At 44.0% G+C, this 22,252-nt stretch overlaps 1 protein-coding gene across 2 annotated transcripts in view; it reads left to right on the forward strand.

The window, feature by feature from the left end:
- LOC121545322 (zinc finger protein 704) overlaps positions 1-21,175 on the forward strand; it is a 99,865-nt gene extending 78,690 nt beyond the window's left edge. The window contains exons 3-9 of one of the 2 annotated variants that reach the window (XM_041855739.2): positions 2,471-2,565; positions 6,117-6,361; positions 15,009-15,109; positions 16,188-16,473; positions 18,311-18,433; positions 19,350-19,477; positions 19,590-21,175. In XM_041855739.2, coding sequence (XP_041711673.1) covers positions 2,471-2,565; positions 6,117-6,361; positions 15,009-15,109; positions 16,188-16,473; positions 18,311-18,433; positions 19,350-19,477; positions 19,590-19,701 — 1,090 coding nt within the window. In that variant the 3' untranslated portion in view covers positions 19,702-21,175. The remainder of the gene's footprint in view (positions 1-2,470; positions 2,566-6,116; positions 6,362-15,008; positions 15,110-16,187; positions 16,474-18,310; positions 18,434-19,349; positions 19,478-19,589) is intronic. The other variant, XM_041855740.2, reaches the window with a different exon arrangement.
- The last annotated feature ends 1,077 nt before the right edge of the window (positions 21,176-22,252 follow it).

Genomic DNA, 22,252 nt, shown 5'->3' on the forward strand with positions numbered 1-22,252 from the left:
GTGGGACAAAATCCCTCCTGAGATGTGTGCAAACCTGGTGGCCAACTACAAGAAACGTCTGACCTCTGTGATTGCCAACAAGGGTTTTGCCACCAAGTACTAAGTCATGTTTTGCAGAGGGGTCAAATACTTATTTCCCTCATTAAAATGCAAATCAATTTATAACATTTTTGACATGCGTTTTTATGGATTTTTTTGTTGTTATTCTGTCTCTCACTGTTCAAATAAACCTACCATTAAAATTATAGACTGATCATGTCTTTGTCAGTGGGCAAACGTACAAAATCAGCAGGGGATCAAATACTTTTTTCCCTCACTGTATATGCCTTCATTAAAAAAAAAATATAGACTCTTAGCTTTAATTTGAAACCCAATTTGACATGCTCCTATGAACTTCACATGTTGGTGCTCATGTGTCCTTTTAGATGGAAATGCCCACATACTACCCAGCAGGCACAGACTAAAGAGGGGGTCAGAGAATACAAAGCGGGTAGTTGGCAGCACAATGTGTGTGTGTATGTGTGCTGTGTGTGTGTGTGTGTGTGTGTGTGTATGTGATTGTGTTTGTCCTTCTCTAGAATGTATTCCTGATGTTTTCCCTCAACGTCAGAGGATCCACAGACACACTTGGATAGAGATAAGCAGATTAGACCCATTCCATGCATGCATGCACACACACATACACAGTCTTGTTTTTTAGATGTTAAGCTTGGCTAACCATGAGGTCAGTCTGTGCAAGTGAAAACAGTGATATGTAAAGTCTCTGATGCCCTCTGCTCTTCTCTGTGTTATTGTTTTAGTCTGTGTGTTATAAAGACAGATTGCTTCATATTTGATGCATTCCTTTCAGATCTGTCTGCACCCCATCCAGCACTGTTTCTCTCTCAAGTTTGGAAGTTGACCCAGCTAGAAGAGAAACGCAGGAGACATTTTGGTTGTGTGTTTACTTACGGCAGAAGTTTTGGTCTGTGTGTGCGTTTGTGAGTGTGTGTGTGTGGTGGAGCTATGCCAGGGCTTAGGGCTTGGCTGAGAGCGCTCCTCAAACCAGTTTACTCTGGTTGTGTAGGGGAGCAGTCTGGAGGCGGACCTCTTAAAGCTGCAGACCAGACCGTCTGTCTTTTTGTTGTTGTTATTGTGAGCTTCTTTGTATTTCAGTGTGGTGGTTGTAGGTGTGGATTTTTGTGCTTCACCATTTCTTTGTGTGACAGAACTTTTTATGTTTTAGATGAGAGAGAGGTCAGAGAGCAGTGGTGCATAGGGAGAGAGGATCTGGGTCTTTACAACACAATGACACAGATTATTGCAGGCTCTTTATGTTTTTTATTAGATTACCCTCTCTCAAAAACTACCCTGTTCAGTTAGTGTGTAGAGTTCTACATGCCAGTGGGCAGTATAAATACAGGGTTGAGCTGAAGGCTCAGCAAGGAGTGTGCTGGGCACAGAGAGGTTATAACAACACTGCCAACTGTCTCTCTCTCTCTCGCTCTCTCTCTCTGGTCTCTCTTTCTCTCTCTCTCTCTCTCTGGTCTCTCTTTCTCTCTCTTTCTCTCTCTTTCTCTCTCTCTCTCTCTGGTCTCTCTGTCTCTCTCTCTCTCTCTCTCTGGTCTCTCTCTCTCTCTCTGTCCCCATCTCTTATCCTCTTGCTCTTTCACTTTACTTCCTTTTTTAAAGCAGCTGACTGCTGTAGCGGAATATATGCCTTACACATAGCCAGCTTCCCCCTATCATATGATCATATCATCCTTATTCTCTCAGGGAGCTAGAGAAGCTTTTGCTGTGACCCATCTCAGGTGTTTGGAATTTCCCTCTGAACCAATAGCAATGAACCATGAATAAACAAAACCGAATCTTCTCGCCAGTGTCTTTAGCCTTCACCCACCCCCTGTTGGAAACACTGCTAGACTAATGTGACAGTGCTCTGCAAAAGGAGTGTTCTGGTTATCTGAACATTATCCGAACGTTATCCGAATGTCGGTCTGGTCAGCATTCTGTGCTAAGGGGGAATTTCAGCATTCACAGGGGACGGGATAACAGTATTTATTATTGTACTGGAATTTTCCATTCCATGCTATAAAACAGTTTGTTGTTCTGTCTAAAGAAAGCATGGCTGGTATATTTCAGAGTTGGGATTGGGGTAGGGTTGGGCTTTTTCCTGGTTTCCAGGTTTGGCTATGGCAGACACATGATTGGTCGGTTTGGCTGCGGCAGACTCAGTGGATGGGTGGTCTGCAATGGCGAACACAGCAATTGGTCAGTCTGCAGTGGGGAAATCTAACTCTAAGGACATTATAGTGGACAATGAGCCAGTTTGCTATGCTAGTATGCTTATATATATATTGTAGAATGACTGATACAGGTCCACCGGTTTGATACAGAAACCTTCCACTTGTTATGCAGGTTGGTGTGTTTCTAGCATCTCCATCGGTTTTGTGTCCATACTGTGTAACCCTGTATCTGGTGTGTGTTGCAGGAAACCCTCAGGTCATGCTGATAAGGAGGTAATGGCTGCCACTGTCCTGACATCACTGTCCACCTCCCCACTGGTCCTCACCCAGACATCCTCAGGTAAGACCCCCCCCCCACACACACACACACACATTCACATCTTTGTTTTACTATCCTTGTGGGGACCAAACAATTGATTCCCATTCAAAATCATATTTTCCCTAACCTTAACCCTAACTAAACCCTAAACCCCTAAACCTAACCTCTCACCCTTATTGTAACCCTAAACCTAACCCCTAAGCCTAAAATCGCCTTTTTCCTTGTGGGGACAGGCGAAATCGGCCCATGTGTCAGAATTGTCCATGTTTTAATTCTGGACCCCACTCATCACTGTGCCAACGTCAATAGACGGTCAGAGTCCGGACTTCTATTTTTAACCTTAAAGGGGAAATCCACTAAAAAACGATATTTTTGTATTTTTTTCATTAGTCCACTGTTGATACAGTCCCAAAAGTTTTCAAGATATTGGATAGTATTTTGCAGCTTGACACTTTGCTTCTTGGAAGCCCAATATTTTATAAACTTAAAATAGCAACAGTGGGCTAATGAAAAAAATACCAAAATATAGTTTTTGAGTTGATTTTCTCTTTAACTTAATCATGCAAGTGTTTTTCTTTTGCTGTTGTTTTTTACCATCCCATCCCCCTCATTGCAGAGCAGCTTTATTTGATTTTATGCTAATTTTTATTACGGTTTTCTTTTTAATCAGGCAACACGGCAACTCCTGGGAGTGCCATTAAGCTGATTGCTCTTTCTTTTATAGAGAAAAGGAGAGGGATAGAGGGATGAGAAAAAGTTTGGGGAGAGGACACTTGTTTATCGCTTTTACCAGGAATTCCCCACTTTTTGTCATCACCCTCTATTAATAAATGACTAAAGCTGACCTCTATACTAGGGTTTGTCAACTCAGACCCAGATGACTGGGTTATACAGATTATAAAAGACCTTGCTCACACTTAATATATTAATTTCATTTAGGCATTAACAGCTGTACTGCTCGCCAGGAGGAATAAGGCTGTTTCCAGGAGACCCCAGGCCTAACCAGGAGGGCTGGCAACCCTACTGTACCTCTAAATCAACATCCATTTCCCCCTATTGTTCATTATTGTTCTGATCACTCTGAGGTGAGGAGATGAGGGCTGGTAACTAGCCACTGTACTGAAACACACATTAGGGTCATGTGTGGCTGTGTCAGTGTGCCTTTGGAAAAGGACTCCCTATGTAAGCCTGGCCGGGATCCATTGTGGTCAAAACCTAGCCATTAACATTGTGGGGGTTTTCTTCCCCATTCCCTAAATCTACAGTATACTGTATTTAACCACTCTTGTCCCCATCTCCACAGTTTATATCCGTTAATGATTCAAATGGGTTAATCCACAACATACAGTGCATTCGGAAACTATTCAGACCCCTTTACTTTTACCACATTTTGTTACGTTACAGCTTTATTCTAAAATGGATTTAAAAATTAATCATTCTCATCAATCTATACACAATACCCCATAATGACAAAGCAAAAACTTTTCTTTTTTTTTGCAAATTTAAAACAGAAATATAACAAATTAAAAACAGAAATACCTTATTTACATAAGTATTCAGACCCTTTGCTATGAGACTCGAAATTGAGTTCAGGTGCATCCTGTTTCCGTTGATCATCCTTGAGATGTTTCTACAACTTGATTGGAGTCCACCTGTGGTAAATTCAATTTGTTCGGACATGATTTGGAAAGGCACACACCTGTCTAAATATGGTCCCACAGTTGACAGTGCATGTCAGAGCAAAAACCAAGCCATGTGGTCGAAGGAATTCAAATCAAATTTGATTTGTCACATGCGCCGATTACAACAGGTGTAGACCTTACAGTGAAATGCTTACTTGTCCGTAGAGCTCCGAGACAGGATTGTGTCAAGGCACAGATCTGGGGAAGGGTACCAAACAATTTCTGCAGTATTGAATGTCCCCAAGAACACAGTGGCCTCCATCATTCTTACATGGAAGAAGTTTGGAACCACCAAGACTCTTCCTAAAGGTGGCCGTCCGGCCAAACTGAGCAATCGGGGGAGAAGGGCCTTGGTCAAGGAGGTAACCAAGAACCCGATGGTCACTCTGACAGAGCTCCAGAGTTCCTCTGTGGAGATGGGAGAACCTTCCAGAAGAACAACCATCTCTGCAGCACTCCACCAATCAGGCCTTTATGGTAGAGTGGCCAGACGGACGCCACTCCTCAGTAAAAGGCACATGACAGCCCACTTGGAGTTTGCCAAAAGGCACCTAAAGGACTCTCAGACCATGAGAAACAAGATTCTATGGTCTGATGAAACCAAGATTGAACTCTTTGGACTGAATGCCAAGCGTCACGTCTGGAGGAAACCTGGTACAATCCCTATGGTGACGCATGGTGGTGGCAGCATCATGCTGTGGGGATGTTTTTCAGCGGCAGGGACTGGGAGACTAGTCAGGATCGAGGGACAGATGAACAGAGCAAAGTACAGAGAGATCCTTGATGAAAACCTGCTCCAGAGCGCTCATGACCTCAGACTGGGGCGAAGGTTCACTTTCCAACAAGACAACGACCCTAAGCACACAGCCAAGACAACGCAGGAGTGGCTTCGGGACAAGTCTCTGAATGTCCTTGAGTGGCCCAGCCAGATCCCGGACTTGAACCCGATCGAACATCTCTGGAGAGACCTGAAAATAGCTGTGCAGCGATGCTCCCCATCCAACCTGACAGAGCTTGAGAGGATCTACAGAGAAGAATGGGAGAAACTCCCCAAATTCAGGTGTGCCAAGCTTGTAGCGACATACCCAAGAAGACTCGAGGCTGTAATCACTGCCAAAGGTGCTTCAACAAAGTACTGAGTAAAGGGTCTGAATGCTTATGTAAATGTGATATTTCCAGGGGGGTTTTATATACATTTACATTTACATATACATTTGAACAATTTCTAAACACCTGTTTTTGGTTTGTCATTATGGGGTATTGTGTGTAGATTGATGAGGGGGAAAAGACAATTTAATCAATACCTGTAACCTAACAAAATGTGGAAAAAGTCAAGGGTCTGAATACTTTCCGAATGCACTGTCTTCGGTGATGGGGTGTATACTGTACAGTATGTGGGGAGAGAGGGCAAAGATGCATACATTTTTCATGATAAATCAGAAATGTCATCAAACTCTATTCATACAGTACATGATTCAAATGTACCTGTTTTCCCTCCAATATCTTATTTTCTTTCCCCTGGTTTCATTGTTGTGCTGTTGTGCTTAACCCTCAATCTCTTTGCGGGATAAGAGGTTAGTCTTCCCTAAGACAACATGTAGAACTCCTATGACTGTATTCTCTGTAGGATCCTCCTCATCTACACTAGCCTCCATGGACCAGTCAGTTATTGATTCATATGAGTTAATATAATCTCCAACACACACCTCATCCTGGGAGGCTCTACCTCTTATTTTTCATTATGTTTCACCACAAGGCAATGAAAAACACATTTTGTGACATGGTGTTTAGAGTAATAAGCAAAGATAAGTGAATTAAAGCTATATTCTCAGATTGGCTGCCTCCTTGGCTATGATAGCGTGGTACTGACCGGCACTCCGCTGTCTCCAGCTGCAGTTCCGGAGCCGGCCAGCAGGGGGTGGAAGGAGGTGCTGTCGACCAGCTACAGCAGCTCCACCAGTGGCAACTGGAGCTGGGACGCCAGCGACCAATCAGTGCCCTCCACGCCGTCCCCGCCCCTCTCCAACGATGCCAGCCAGAGCTTCCTGCTCCCCTCCCAGGGCGATGACGTCATCGAGGACATCACAGAGAGCACTCACTTTCCGTTTGAGGACCCCATACACCGGAAGCGAAAGGTATATCCCGGGGTCAGGGGTCAGGGTCAGGGGGTTGCTACTGAACATCTTTCCATACTCATCTCCTAATCTCCAAGGAGTTCATAGATAACAGCTTTTTTTATTTATCCAGTCCAGTTCTTGTGACTCTCCAGATGAGAACAATATTTGTAGCCACAGCCAACCCTAAGCTGCGACCCAGTAGGAATTGTCCATTGGCCAACAGTGGCTCCCATGGATTTAGGAACCCCTGCCCTAGTGTGTAGTGTTCCTAACTCAGAGTAGTGTCTGGGGCCTCTGAAACCCCTCTGCAAAAGCAACAACAACATGATTTAGGATCCTGTGACACTAGTTTGGCCCTGAGAAAAGGCCTGTCAATCTTTAACGTGTGTGATGGAGTGTGTTCTCACTCTCTGTTTCCTTCTTGCTCTCCTTTTTCTTCCCTTGTATTTTCATGCGGTGGAAACAGTCCATGATGTAAATGTGGTTTCAGTATCAAGAAGAGCCATTAGCCCCCTCACCCACCTCTGAGATGAAGAGGGGAGTTAGGAGGGGGAAAGGGGAGGAGGTGTGTAAAAAGAGAGTTTAGAGAGGGAGGAGGGGGTGTAAAAAGAGATTTAGAATGGGGGAAGAGGGGGAGTAAAAGAGTTTTGGGATGGGGGAGGAAAGGAGGAGGGAAGGAGTAAAAGGAGGGAATATGAGGCTTCAGCTGTAGGTAGCTGAGAGGGGGAGAAGAATATCTCATAACTCCACTGTGACAGATATAGGAGTGGAAACTAGAGTGGCTCAGATATAGGAGTAGGGACTGGAGGGGTTCATATATAGGAATGGAGACTGGAGGGGGCTCATACAGTGAGGGAAAAAAGTACAGAGGTCAGACGTTTCTTGTAGTTGGCCACCAGGTTTGCATACATCTCAGAAGGGATTTTGTCCCACTCCTCTTTGCAGATCTTCTCCAAGTCATTAAGGTTTCGAGGCGGACATTTGGCAACTGGAACCTTCAGCTCCCTCCACAGATTTTCTATGGGATTAAGGTCTGGAGACTGGCTAGGCCACTCCAGGACCTTAATGTGCTTCTTCTTGAGCCACTCCTTTGTTGCCTTGGCCGTGTGTTTTGGGTCATTGTCATGCTGGAATACCCATCCACGACCCATTTTCAATGCCCTGGCTGAGGGAAGGAGGTTCTCAGCCAAGTTTTGACGGTATATGGCCCCGTCCATCGTCCCTTTGATGCGGTGAAGTTGTCCTGTCCCCTTAGCAGAAAAACACCCCCAAAGCATAATGTTTCCACCTCCATGTTTGACGGTGGGGATGGTGTTCTTGGGGTCATAGGCAGCATTCCTCCTCCTCCAAAAACGGCGAGTTGAGTTGATGGCAAAGAGCTCGATTTTGCTCTCATCTGACCACAACACTTTCACCCAGTTCTCCTCTGAATCATTCAGATGTTCATTGGCAAACTTCAGACGGGCCTGTATATGTGCTTTCTTGAGCAGGGGGACCTTGCGGGCGCTGCAGGATTTCAGTCCTTCACGGCGTAGTGTGTTACCAATTGTTTTCTTGGTGACTATGGTCCCAGCTGCCTTGAGATCATTGACAAGATCCTCCCGTGTAGTTCTGGGCTGACTCCTCACCGTTCTCATGATCATTGCAACTCCACGAGGTGAGATCTTGCATGGAGCCCCAGGCCGAGGGAGATTGACAGTTATTTTGTGTTTCTTCCATTTGTGAATAATCGCACCAACTGTTGTCACCTTCTCACCAAGCTGTTTGGCGATGGTCTTTTAGCACATTCCAGCCTTGTGTAGGTCTACAATCTTGTCCCTGACATCCTTGGAGAGCTCTTTGGTCTTGGCCATGGTGGAGAGTTTGGAATCTGATTGATTGATTGCTTCTGTGGACAGGTGTCTTTTATACAGGTAACAAGCTGAGATTAGGATCACTCCCTTTAAGAGTGTGCTCCTAATCTCAGCTCGTTACCTGTATAAAAGACACCTGGGAGCCAGAAATCTTTCTTATTGAGAGGGGGTCAAATACTTATTTCCCTCATTAAAATGCAAATCAATTTATACAATTTTTGACATGCATTTTTCTGGATTTTTTGTTTGTTATTCTGTCTCTCACTGTTCAAATAAACCTACCATTAAAATTATAGACTGATCATGTCTTTGTCAGTGGGCAAACGTACAAAATCAGCAGGGGATCAAATACTTTTTTCCCTCACTGTATATAGGAGTGCAGACTGGAGGAGCTCAGATATAGGGGTGGAGATTGGAGGTGTTCAGATATAGGAGTGGAGACTGGAGGGGCTCAGATATAGGAGTGGAGACTGGAGGGGCTCAGATATAGGAGTGGAGACTAGAGGGGCTCAGATATAGGAGTGGAGACTGGAGGGGCTCAGATATAGTAGAGACTGGAGGGGCTCAGATATAGGAGTGGAGACTGGAGGGGCTCATATATAATATACGGATAATATAGAGCTGGCTGGGTTTTCCGTGCATCGGCAGGACAGAACAGCTACGTCCAGTAAGACGAGGGGTGGGGGTGTGTGTCTATTTGTCAATAACAACTGGTGTGCGATGTCTAATATTAAGGTAGTCTCGAGGTATTGCTCGCCTGAGGTAGAGTACCTCATGATAAGCTGTAGACCACACTATCTACCAAGAGAGTTTTCATCTATATTTTTCCTAGCCGTCTATTTACCACCACAAACCGATGCTGGCGCTAAGACCGCACTCAACGAGCTGTATAAGGCCATAAGCAAACAAGAAAATGCTCATCCAGAAGCGGCGCTCCTAGTGGCCGCGGATGCTACGCTACAGGATTGTTTTGCTAGCGCAGACTGGAATATGTTCCGGAATTCATCCAATGGCATTGAGGAGTATACCTAGCACGACTCCAACACCATCATTAAGTTTGCTGACGACACAAAGGTGGTAGGCCTGATCACCGACAACAGCCTATAGGGAGGAGGTCAGAGACCTTGCAGTGTGGTGCCAGGACAACAACCTCTCCCTCAATGTGAGCAAGTCAAAGGAGATGATCGTGGACTACAGGAAAAGGAGGGACGAACACGCCCCCATTCACATTGTCGGGGCTGTAGTGGAGCGGGTCGAGAGTTTCAAGTTCCTTGGTGTCCACATCACCAACAAACTATCATGGTCCAAACACACCAAGAAAGTTGTGAAGAGGGCACGACAATGCCTTTTCCCCCTCAGGAGACTGGAAAGATTTGTCGTGGGTCCCCAGATCCTCAAAAAGTTATACAGCTGCACCATCGAGAGCATCCTGACCAGTTGGATCACCGCCTGGTATGGCAACTGCTCGACATCTGACCGCAAGGCGCTACAGAGGGACTGCTGAACAATTAATCAAATGGCCATCCGGTATATTTGCATTGACCCCCCTTTGTTTTTACAGTGCTGCTACTCGCTGTTTATTGTCTATGCACAGTCACTTTACCCCTACCTACATGTGCAAATTACCTCGACTAACCTGTAGCCCCGCACATTGACCCTATATATAGCCTCATTATTGTTATTTTATTGTCTTACTTTTTTAACATTTGATTTGATGTAGGAGTGTGTGGATCCAACTCCAGAGGTAACAGAGACCATGTTGGCTGAAACACAAGGTCGTACAGCATGCAGCAGGCCAGGCCATAGAAATACAATATCCTGACAGGAAACAAAGAAAAAAGTCATGGTGAATGAAGTTATTCTAGATGGGACTGCACTCATTGACTAGCATCTCCAGAATAGGACAAACACGTTGTAGCCTACCCATTATTAAGCACTTGAACCAAATTATGATTAAACTTTGTTACAGGACCGAAGGATTGTGCTCATTTGTCAAGTCATCCGTTAAATGAAATGTCTTCTTTTAATGTTTGACATTTGTTCTTCAGCCTCGCTTGTAAAGATGTGACATAACATTTCACAGTGCTAGACAAACTGTAAAAATTCCATGAACTGTACACAAGGACTTGGGTGGCCATCTCAACAAGACTTTAACTGACATGCATATGTGGTTATTAATGAATAGCTGGCTATATATAAAGTCGTTACAGTTTAGATGACTTGTGTATAAACCTGCCCTGGGTAAACTTAACAGGCAGTTTACTGTGGTGGTTCAGTGTAGTTGGCCATGACCAGGGGCCTAGCTAAGTCCTGACTGGCAGACCGCTGCAGCCTGGGTAGTCCCGTAGCGGCAGGGCATTTGACTGTGTTGAGTCGTGTACTACAGAAGTAGGATCTTAATTTGAGCCAGTTTGCTACAGCAGGAATATAATCCTGCAGCAACAGGAAATGTGAATTATTATGTTAATTAAAAATTAATGGACATTTTTGTAGTGGTTGATATATTTTTCAAAAGGGAAAATCAAGTCTGAAATTTCAAAGTGGAAATTACAAACTTCAGAAGCCTTTTTAGACCTCAAATACACTACAAGTTTAACATTTCTTGCATTACAGGAAAGTTCTCCTGCAACAGGGTGATCAAATGAAGATCCTACATGTATCTGACTGTGTAGAGGAGTCATAGGGAATGTGTTAATCACTACAGTGTTACTGTAATAGTGTTACAATGGAAGGAAAACACTTTTGGCATTAAAGGATTTGTCAATGTTTGTTGAGACGCTGCAGATTTTCCGTTATGAAACACTGAAAAATATTCCTATGTTTCCCAGTGCCATTAGAGGTGTTGTGTATAATGGATTGTGTGGATTGCATAAGAATAGAGACTGTATAAAGGGTTCAATTCAATTGATCAGCCGCCAATAAGCCTGTTCTATAGTTTGTCTTTTAAAGTCTCTCTCTCCCTCCTCTCCCTCCTTTTTCTCTCACTCACTCACTCACTCTCTCCCTCCCTGTCTGGAAGCTGTTAAAAGGTAGAGAACCTACGCCCACTGCCTGTCATTACTACTGATGCAGGTCCCAACACATCTCTCCCTCCACTGCCAACATCAGAGATCTGCACGCTGCCTGGGAAAATATGAGTCTGAAAAACACAGCTCTGTCTATGTCCTTAGTCTGCATGTTTTAAAATACCTATTTTGAGATTTGTCTTTTTCAGATTTGAAGAGGTTAAAAGCTTCCTAAATACTAGCTTTTATTGTTGAGAGGTTGAAACTGTGTGGGTCAAAGGACAAAGTAGAGATTGTGAGCATATTCAATTAGGGTCACTGGCCAAAGGCACTGTTTTTTGGAGAGAGAGAGAGAGAGAGAGAGAGAGAGAGAGAGAGAGAGAGAGAGAGAGAGAGAGAGAGAGAGAGAGAGAGAGAGAGAGAGAGAGAGAGAGAGAGAGAGAGAGAGAGAGAGAGAGAGAGAGAGAGAGAGAGAGAGAGAGAGAGAGAGAGAGAGAGAGAGAGAGAGAGAGAGAGAGAGAGAGAGAGAGAGAGAGAGAGAGAGAGAGAGAGAGAGAGAGAGAGAGAGAGAGAGAGAGAGAGAGAGAGAGAGAGAGAGAGAGAGAGAGAGAGAGAGAGAGAGAGAGAGAGATGATATGTTTAAAAATATACATCTATATCAATGTGTCTGATCAGGAATCTAGGTACAATTCATGAGTCCAATTGTCTTTTTCCTTTTCTTTTTATTACCTCACTCTCTATGTGTATCCTTCCGGTGTGTGAGTGGATCACAGCTTCTGCTAAGAGATCTAAACCTTTTTGACACAGGTGGTAGTGCACTCTCCCCGTAACCACAGGGTTGTTGATTCAAGCCCCACTCTTGGTTTTCCCCCTCAATCACTACCAGCCCTGGGTATTTGAGTATTTGTTATTTAAAAAAAGAAGACGAGTAGGCGGCCAGTACGATGCAATACATTTTTGTGAACTATTAACAAAATGTATACTGAACAAAAATATAAACGCAACATGTAAAGTGTTGGTCCCATGTTTCATGAGCTGAAATAAAAGATCCCAGAATGTTCCATATGCTCAAAAAGCTTATTTCTCTCAAATGTTGTGCAACATTTTTTTACATTCCTGTTAGTGAGCATTTTATCCTTTGTTTACATTTACATCATTTAGCAGACGCTCTTATCCAGAGCGACTTACAAATTGGTGCATTCAACTTATGATAGCCAGTGGGACAACAACTTTTTTTTCTTTTTTTTAATGGGGGGTGGGGAAAGAAGGATTACTTTTACACTATTCCAGGTATTCCTTAAAGAGGTAGGGTTTCAAGTGTCTCCGGAAGGTTGGCGTCGTGGGGAAGCTTGTTCCACCATTGGGGTGCCAGAGCAGCGAATAGCTTTGACTGGGCTGAGCGGGAACTGTGCTTCCGTAGAGGTAGGGGAGCTAGCAGGCTAGAGGTGGATGAACGTAGTGCCCTCGTTTGGGTGTAGGGTCTGATCAGAGCCTGAAGGTAAGGAGGTGCCGTTCCCCTCACAGCTTCGTAGGCAAGCACCATGGTCTTGTAGTAGATGCGAGCCTCAACTGGAAGCCAGTGGAGTGTGCGGAGGAGCGGGGTGACATGAGAGAACTTGGGAAGGTTGAACACCAGACAGGCTGCAGCGTTCTGGATAAGTTGTAGGGGTTTAATGGCACAGGCAGGGAGCCCAGCCAACAGCAAGTTGCAGTAATCCAGATTGGAGATGACAAGTGCCTGGATTAGGACCTGTGCCGCTTTCTGTGTAAGGTAGGGTCGTAATCTGCGAATGTTGTAGAGCATGAACTTGCAGGATCGGGTCACCGCTTTGATGTTAGCGGAGAACGACAGGGTGTTGTCCAGGGTCACGCCAAGGTTCTTTGCACTCTGGGAGGAGGAGGACACAATGGAGTTGTCAACTGTGATGGCGAGATCATGGAGCGGGCAGTCCTTCCCCGGGAGGAAGAGCAGCTCCGTCTTGCCGAGGTTCAGCTTGAGGTGGTGATCCGACATCCACACTGATATGTCTGCCAGAGATGCGATTCGCCACCTGGTTATCAGAAGGGGGAAAGGAGAAAATTAATTGTGTGTGGTCTGCGTAGCAATGATAGGAGAGACCATGTGAGGATATGACAGAGCCAAGTGACTTGGTGTATAGAGAGAATAAGAGAGGGCCTAGAACTGAGCCCTGGGGGACACCAGTGGTGAGAGCACATGGTGCGGAGACAGATTCTCGCCACGCCACCTGGTAGATCCAAGAGTGAGCAGCGCCGCTCGGCTGCCCGGATTCCACAGTAAGAACATCATACCAAAGGTCAAGCGGTGGTGGTGGTGGTGTGATGGTTTGGGGATGCTTTGCTGCCTCAGGACCTGGACGACTTGCCTTAATAGAAGGAACCATGAATTCTGCTCTGTATCAGAGAATTCTACAGGAGAATGTCAGACCATCCGTCTGTGAGCTGAAGCTGAAGCGCAGCTGGGTCATGCAGCAAGACAATGATCCAAAACACATAATCAAGTCTACATGAAAATTGCTAAAAAGCAACAAATTGGAAGTTTTGGAATGGCCTAGTCAAAGTCCAGACCTAATCCCAATTGAGATATTGTGGCAGGACTTGAAACGAACAGTTCATGCTTGAAAACCCACACGTAACTGAGTTAAAGCAGTTCTGCGTGGAAGAGTGGGCCAAAATTCTTCCACAGCGACGTGAGAGACTGATCAACAACTACAGGAAGCATTTGGTTGGAGTCATTGCAGCTAAAGGTGGCACAACCAGTTATTGAGTGTGGGGGCAATTACTTTTTCACACAGGGGAATTGGGTGTTGCATAACTTTGTTTATGAAATAAATATGTAATTGTTGTGTTATTTGTTCACTTATGTTCCCTTTATCTAATATTAGGTTTTGGTTGAAGATCTGATAACATTCAGTACGTAGTGTGTTACCAATTGTTTTCTTGGTGACTATGGTCCCAGCTGCCTTGAGATCATTGACAAGATCCTCCCGTGTAGTTCTGGGCTGATTCCTCACCGTTCTCATGATCATTGCAACTCCACGAGGTGAGATCTTGCATGGAGCCCCAGGCCGAGGGAGATTGACAGTTCTTTTGTGTTTCTTCCATTTGCAAAGAATCGCACCAACTGTTGTCACCTTCTCACCAAGCTGCTTGGTGATGGTCTTGTAGCCCATTCCAGCCTTGTGTAGGTCTACAATCTTGTCCCTGACATCCTTGGAGAGCTCTTTGGTGTTGGCCATGGTGGAGAGTTTGGAATCTGATTGATTGATTGCTTCTGTGGACAGGTGTCTTTTATACAGGTAACAAGCTGAGATTAGGAGCACTCCCTTTATGAGTGTGCTCCTAATCTCAGCTCGTTACCTGTATAAAAGACACCTGGGAGCCAGAAATCTTTCTGATTGAGAGAGGGTCAAATACTTATTTCCCTCATTAAAATGCAAATCAATTTATAACATTTTTGACATGCGTTTTTCTGAATTTTTTTGCTGTTATTCTGTGTCTCACTGTTCAAATAAACCTACCATTACAATTATAGACTGATCATTTCCTTGTCAGTGGGCAAACGTACAAAATCAGCAGGGTGATCAAATACTTTTTTCCCTCACTGTAAGTGTATTTCCAAGTGTATTTCCAAATGCATTCCGATATTCAACTACTTGTTTTTTCAAATAAAATGTATCTGAATACTTGTTTTAAAATGTAATTGAAATACCTGAAATAGTATTTGAACTCAGGTCACTACAATAGCACTGACTCCACTGTTTTCTCTTATGTTGTGTTGTGTTTCAGAACTCCATGAAGGTGATGTTCAAGTGCTTGTGGAAGAACTGTGAAAAGGTCCTCAGCACCTCTTCAGGGATCCAGCGACACATCCGCACCGTCCACCTGGGGTAAGGCACTAATCAACCAATCACAGAGCCAAATACAGGTCAACTGCTGTAGATATCCAATCACAATTGTTGAATGGGTAATTGTTGTAACCAATCAATGCATTCAGATCACATGAGGACCAATAAGAGAGCAGATATTTATTATATAGAGCCATTATTGCATGGAACTCCCTTCCATTTCATATTGCTCAAATGAACAGCATACCTGGTTTCAAAAAACCGATAAAGCAACACCTCAGGGCACAACACCTCTCCCCTATTTGACCTAGATAGTTTGTGTGTGTGTATTGATATGTAGGCTACATATCTAAATTGATGTAGTTCTGTCCTTAAGCTGTTCTTGTCTATTAATGTTCTGTATTATGTCATGTTTCATGTTTTGTGTGGACCCCAGGAAGAGTAGCTGCTGCTTTCGCAACAGCTAATGGGGATCCTAATAAAATACCAAATACCAGATATAATACAGTTCACTCTATTAACTGAAGTTTTGTCAAAATATCTACTATCAGTGAGGAGCTAGTATTGTGGAGTATGTGCGACATTGGTAGCGCTGTCTCTCCATGGGCTCTCAGTGTTTGTTATAACTTCTTAATATGATTTGGTTTGTTAGTCTAGGATCCACTTACAAAGAGCAGGGTGGAGGAGGGAAGCATATCAACACATGAGGAGGTTTCGCTGGTGTGTTTTTATAGCTTCCTGTTGCTATCCTGCACTCTCTGTCAGTCATTAAAGGCTTTGACCAATCAAGTCCATAAGCTCAGTGGCTTTGAGGCCTGGGCATCACTGCCCTCTGCTGGTTAGAGAAGACTCAGCTCCTCATTTTAAAGCTTGTAGTGGCTTGGTATGAAGTAATAATAATAATAATATGCCATTTAGCAGACACTTTTATCCAAAGCGACTTACAGTCATGCGTGCATACATTCTTTTTGTGTATGGGTGGTCCTGGGGATCGAACCCACTACCTTGGCGTTACAAGCGCCATGCTCTACCAGCTGAGCTACAGAGGACCACAGTGATATAAGGCATTAAAAGCATTCATTATAAGCTGCTTCACGTATGTCACACTCCTGCGATGCAGGCGGAACTGCGACTCGGACTACAGCGACGGGGAGGAGGACTTCTACTACTCGGAGATCGAGATCAACATGGACAGCCTATCAGAGGGCTTGTCCAGCCTCACGCCCACCTCCCCCACCACCTCCGGCCCTCCCCCCATTTTCCCCCCTGTCTCTCTCACCGCCTGTCTCCCTCGCTCTGAGCCCTCCCACATCGCCATGAGGGGGACGCATGGCCACGCCCCCACCCTGCTCAGCCAATCAGCTCCCTCCACGCTCTGCCATATTCGCACTGACCACGCATACCAGGTAAGAACAGTCATGCACGTACATACACCTTATTCTCCAGCGGCTATGGTACTCTCTGATGCTATAAACTCTTAGAAAAAAGGTGCTATCTAGACCTTAAAAGGATTCTTCGGCTGTCCATGTAGGAGAACCCTTTTGGTTCCATGTAGAAACCTTTTGGTTCCAGGTAGAACCCTTTCCACAGAGGGTTCTACATGAAACCCAAAAGGGTTCTACCTGGCACCAAGGAGGGTTCTACTTGGAGCTGAAGAACCCTTTTGGAACCCAGAGAATGTCCAGGGATGGGTAAAATCACAAAATATAATTACAAAATACCAAAAAGATCAATGTATCAAAATAAACTACAAATTACTTGTATTTAGAAATGTATTTAATTAAAATACATGTATTTTAAAATACAGAAATAGGTTTGCAAGTAGCCGGCCTGAACAGCAACAACATTTTCAGTGACGGTTACAGAAATGTATTACTTGCTATGACTGTGATATGTTGTTGTTTATTTACCTTATTTGAATGCACTCTGTAAAGGCATCCGCATGCTTCCCATCGTGCATATTCTATGACGCAATTTTGTGACGTTTTTGTTCATTTTGGTCTTCGGCAAGGTTTTTTTTGTCAGTAGCCAAAGTCTACGCCCCTTTGTCAGTGATTGGTCAACAGTAGGGATTCTTCAATGAAGTGTTTGTTGTCAATCAACGAGAGATGAATCGTATTCATGAAAAAAAATTCACTTGAGAAATACTGAAACAAACATCTTAGTTAGATGTCAAATGTAGCAACTAAGAGCAGCAAAAACGTCCAAATTAATGACAGATTTCTTGAGTTATTTTAGATTAATTCTGACTATTTTGAGGAAATGTATACTGGCTACAGCATCTCAAGATAGACAAACAGTACTATTGCCTATTGTTTCTCATTTTTCAAGCGAACACTCGTTCGGTTCGCCTAGCCGCCAACCGAACCGAAGCATGCGGAACACTTAAGTCACTCTGGATAAGAGTGTCTGCTAAATGACCTAAATGTATATGTGAAAATTAACATACCAAAATGAACTACAAAGCACACTGGGTATTATTATTGGCCTTTTTTGGGATGCAGAGCTCATTAGAATACTCAGCATGCTTTGCAATTGTTCATTTTTACATATACATTTATATTTAGTTAATTTAGCACACGCTCTTAACACACCATAGCGCCATTAGACTTCTGAAAGGGGGCCACAAAATGGTGAACCGCTATAGCAAATGGTATAGAAAAGTATTTAGTATTTTGAAAATACAAATGACAGATTATGAAAGTATCTTGTTACAAAATACATTGGAGTGTAGTTTAGCCCAGTGTAATACAAATTACAAAATACTCAGAAGTAATTGAAATACATGTAACAGATACAATACTGCCCATCTCTGAGACTGACATGTAGCTGTCATCTACTTCCTGACAGGTAATGTTATGGTTCCCCTGGTCTGTACACAGGCTTAATGCTACATGGCAGATGAATAGGTTCCTATAGATGAGGTAGTCTCCTCTCTTTTACTCCATCTTCTCTCTGTATAGTATCTATCTCCCTTTTCTTTCTGCATCATTCTTTGTCGCTCAACCTCCCTCTACCTCCACTCATTCACCCCTTCTCTCACCTCCTCCTTCTCTCTCCCCTACCTCTCTCTATCTCCCCCATCCCCCCTCTCTCTCTCTCTCTCTCTCTCGTCTCTCTCTCTCTCTCTCTCTCTCTCTCTCTCTCTCTCTCTCTCTCTCTTTCTCTTTCTCTTTCTCTTTCTCTTTCTCCTTCCTCCTCTTCTCTCTGTCGCTCACTGTGGTGCGGTGCTATGTTTTCCAGGCCACTGCTCCTTTGAGTATTCCTGTGTGTTCGGAGCAGGCTGGTGGGAATGATGGGATTGGGAATTGGGATGGGATCAGTGTGTCCTGGCAGTCCCCTCCTGTCATTTTTAAAGGCTTACCGGTGAGCAGGCTGCTTTCTCTCCTTCTGTCTTCATCCTCACGTTCTCTCTCTATTTCATCACTCCCCACATCTCTTCTACCTCTCTCACTCTGTTGCTCTTCCACTTCTCATATTTCTCACCCTCTCATATCTCCCTCTTCGCCCCACCCCATCTCTCTCTCCCCCATCGCTCATCTCTCTACTCCCTCTCCCTCGCTCCCCCCACCCCCAAACCTTTTTTTCAATTTCTCTCTCCCCCACTCCTGTCAGGCTAGCTGCCTCCTTTCTTCTACCTCTGTCTCTACCCCATAGCCCTTCTATCTAGACATGTTGCCTTTAGGGCTGAACTAGGATCAGGTCCTCTTGTTGTCTTCTATCTAGACATGTTGCCTTTAGGAGCTGAACTAGGATCAGTTCCTCTTGTTGTCTTCTATCTAGACATGTTGCCTTTAGAGCTGAACTAGGATCAGTTCCTCTTGTTGTCTTCTATCTAGACATGTTGCCTTTAGAGCTGAACTAGGATCAGTTCCTCTTGTTGTCTTCTATCTAGACATGTTGCCTTTAGAGCTGAACTAGGATCAGGTCCTCTTGTTGTCTTCTATCTAGACATGTTGTCTTCAGGGCTGAACTAGGATCAGTTCCTCTTGTTGTCTTCTATCTAGACATGTTGCCTTTAGGAGCTGAACTAGGATCAGTTCCTCTTGTTGTCTTCTATCTAGACATGTTGCCTTTAGAGCTGAACTAGGATCAGTTCCTCTTGTTGTCTTCTATCTAGACATGTTGTCTTCAGGGCTGAACTAGGATCAGCCTCTCCTGCCAGTGTGAATATTTTTTTCTGGTCAGGAAAATCTCAGGGCACTAGGTGAAAGCTGCTATGATTGCTGCTATGCTATGATTGATTGGTAGAATGCCCTTTGACCTGTGCTTGCCCCTGCAGGGCCCTTTGACTCACACCCGCACAGTGAGCTTCGGGGAGAAGAGACAGCCTGCCCTTCACACACACACCACCATCAGCAAGACACCCGCCTCTACAGCCCCCCTGGCCAAATCAGCACCAGGAACCAGGTACACAGATTGTGTGTGTGTGTGTGTGGACCCTTCCTTTGTGAGTGTATTTATCAACTTCATGGGAGTGTAGTGTGAAGTCTAACTGTGTGTCATATCTTTGATTGCCAAGGAAACCCCGCGGAGAGGCCAAAAAGTGCCGGAAGGTGTACGGCATGGAGAAGAGGGACATGTGGTGCACAGCCTGCCGTTGGAAAAAAGCCTGTCAGCGATTCAATGATTGAACCCCACTACATCACTGGGATGGACTCTTCCTCTGCCAGCGCTTCACTGAGGTGGTCTTCCACTGAGGAGATGTGGGGGTTTCTCCGTGATGAAGCTGCTTAGAGCACGCACTGCTTCCTCCTGACCAGCAGGGGGCTCTCTGCTTGCTTCTCTTAGTCCTCAGACAGCTAAACACACGAAACACACAAAAAAAATAGAGAAAAAAGTATATGGCTTTGGAAGCATTGTTTTTATTTCTAAGGATGATACTTTTTAGGTAATCCAAAAAACTATTATTCAAAACGTGATTCAGAACCTTTTCGATTTGTTTTGTACTTTCTAATTTTGCAATTTTGTAGGGCAGTGGTTGAAGATTTCAGATAAGCTTTTTGGTATTGTGTACTCTCAACATGTTGTTCTTTACTGGTCCGAGTATCATGGAAGCTACTGTGTTTGAGTCTACAAGATCCTGACACCACTCTCATCAGCGTCTTTCAAATCACCTCTGTTGACGTTTTAGAACTAAAACCAGATTAACTTCGTGGCGTTTATTTGAATGGATCGTTTTCAAATCTCAACGGTCACTCTATTGAAATGGGCAGTATGTCTACCAAAGGAAAACAGGATCAGAATCTCTCTAAATTCACTCAGAATGTCACTTTTATTAAGACACAAGTTTGTTATTCATATAACACATCGCATGCTCTTATGGGAATTCAACTCAACAATCCCCATCTCTTTGTTTGGGAAGTTAATAGTGCATAGCTACACATCATAAGCTTCCTGCTTTTTCCATCTGCTGGCACCAAATGTTACACTTTCAACCTTCAAATTGTTCAACATACATGTACAGTTTATATTTTCCCTTTCTTCCTATACCTCTACACAGATATGCACCTTTCAGAAACAACACATCTTTCAACAGACCACATGTAAACTTTGTAACCACACTGTTCACTCTCATTTCTCACATTTAACAGTTTAACAGTTTTCAGTGATTAGTTGCCAAGGCAACTAGTAGTTGCGAAGTGCAATCACCAGGGTTTGGACAGTCTGGTCTTGCTTTGATTAATCAGCTCTATTGTTGATTACAGTTATCAACAACACCATCAAACCCTCCTGTAGCATAGCTGGCTACTCAGAGTTCTGGAATCCATTTTCTGTGTACGTTCATAGAAAAATATTATCTAATTCTAGTTCTCTGTGGGTAATCTACCTAGTCCTACTCAACCGGGACTCCCAGTTACTGCTCTTAACTGGTATCTATCTAAGGGTGTTGAAATGTAAATCTTTTTCTCAGAGGGATTATTTGCGTCCCATGAATTGTACCTAGATTCCTGATCAGACACATTGATATAGATGTATATTTTTAAACAGATAATTTGTTTTACTTTAGCTACTTTTATTTTTTTGTTGCCAGCTCTTTTAATGTAGTTTCTGCTGCCCCCCCCCCTCTCTCTCTCTCTCACTCTCTCACTCTGCTCCCAACTCTCTCTCTCTCTCTCTCTCTCTCTCTCTCTCTCTCTCTCTCTCTCTCTCTCTCTCTCTCTCTCTCTCTCTCTCTCTCTCTCTCTCTCTCTCTCTCTCTCTCTCTCTCTCTCTCTCTCTCTCTCTCTCTCTCTCTCTCTCTCTCTCTCTCTCTCTCTCTCTCTCTCACCTCCCAATACTGAATACCAGCCATACCCCAAGTTACAACAGCAGGACACACACATGCATGGTGCTTGTCCTCTCTTTCCTTAGGTTACCTTCATCCTATTCTATGACAATGGCCACAGTCTATGACTTTCCGTTCTTTGGCCATGTGACAAATCTGTTGTCATAGTGACACCTGCGTTCTCAGCTGTTGGCAGTCACAAATTCTAATTGAGGTGACATCAGTAGAAGGCCATTCTAAGACAGCTGGGAATGACTGTCATTTGTTGTTATTTGGGTACAACAAACTTAATTTTAGCATGCCCTGTCAGTCTTTTCCTTGATAACCATGACCAACAGATATGGTCCTGCTCATTGGCTGGTAACCTTGTCCATCAGGCGTTATGTCCAGTAGTGTCTGAGAGAAGCTGGTTCTTACAGTAAGTAGCTCACTGGTCAGACTGGAGAGTAGCCCGGTATTTCATGATCAGAAACTTCACTAAGTGCCATTGAAAATAACATTATGAGGAAAAAGGATTTACCTAAATAAATTGCACTAACTTGCATTGCACAAAGACTTGCTTTTATACATGGATTTTATACACACAGATTTTGAAGTGAAATTGAATTTGAGGTTGTTTTATTTTGGATCGTCACTGCCTTGGTGTCAAAATGGGGTTTCAGGGATGGGGCTTCTACACCTCTTGGGTCCCCCCATAAGAACTTTTTGAACTGGTATGTTTAGCTCTCTCTCTGTGTGTGTGGTGTACTCAGCCCAATGGTGCCGACAATATTGTCTGGAATAGTGTGGTACTGCATAGTACAGCTGTACTTTGTGAGTCTGGGTTTCCCCTAGACTTTTCTATTGTGGTGGTGCACCAAGAAGGCGGTCTGCCCTAACTTGGTAATATATGGGGAAACACTGGTCCAGAGTTAGTC

This window comes from Coregonus clupeaformis, chromosome 30 (assembly GCF_020615455.1).
Source record: "Coregonus clupeaformis isolate EN_2021a chromosome 30, ASM2061545v1, whole genome shotgun sequence".
NCBI lineage: Eukaryota > Metazoa > Chordata > Actinopteri > Salmoniformes > Salmonidae > Coregonus > Coregonus clupeaformis.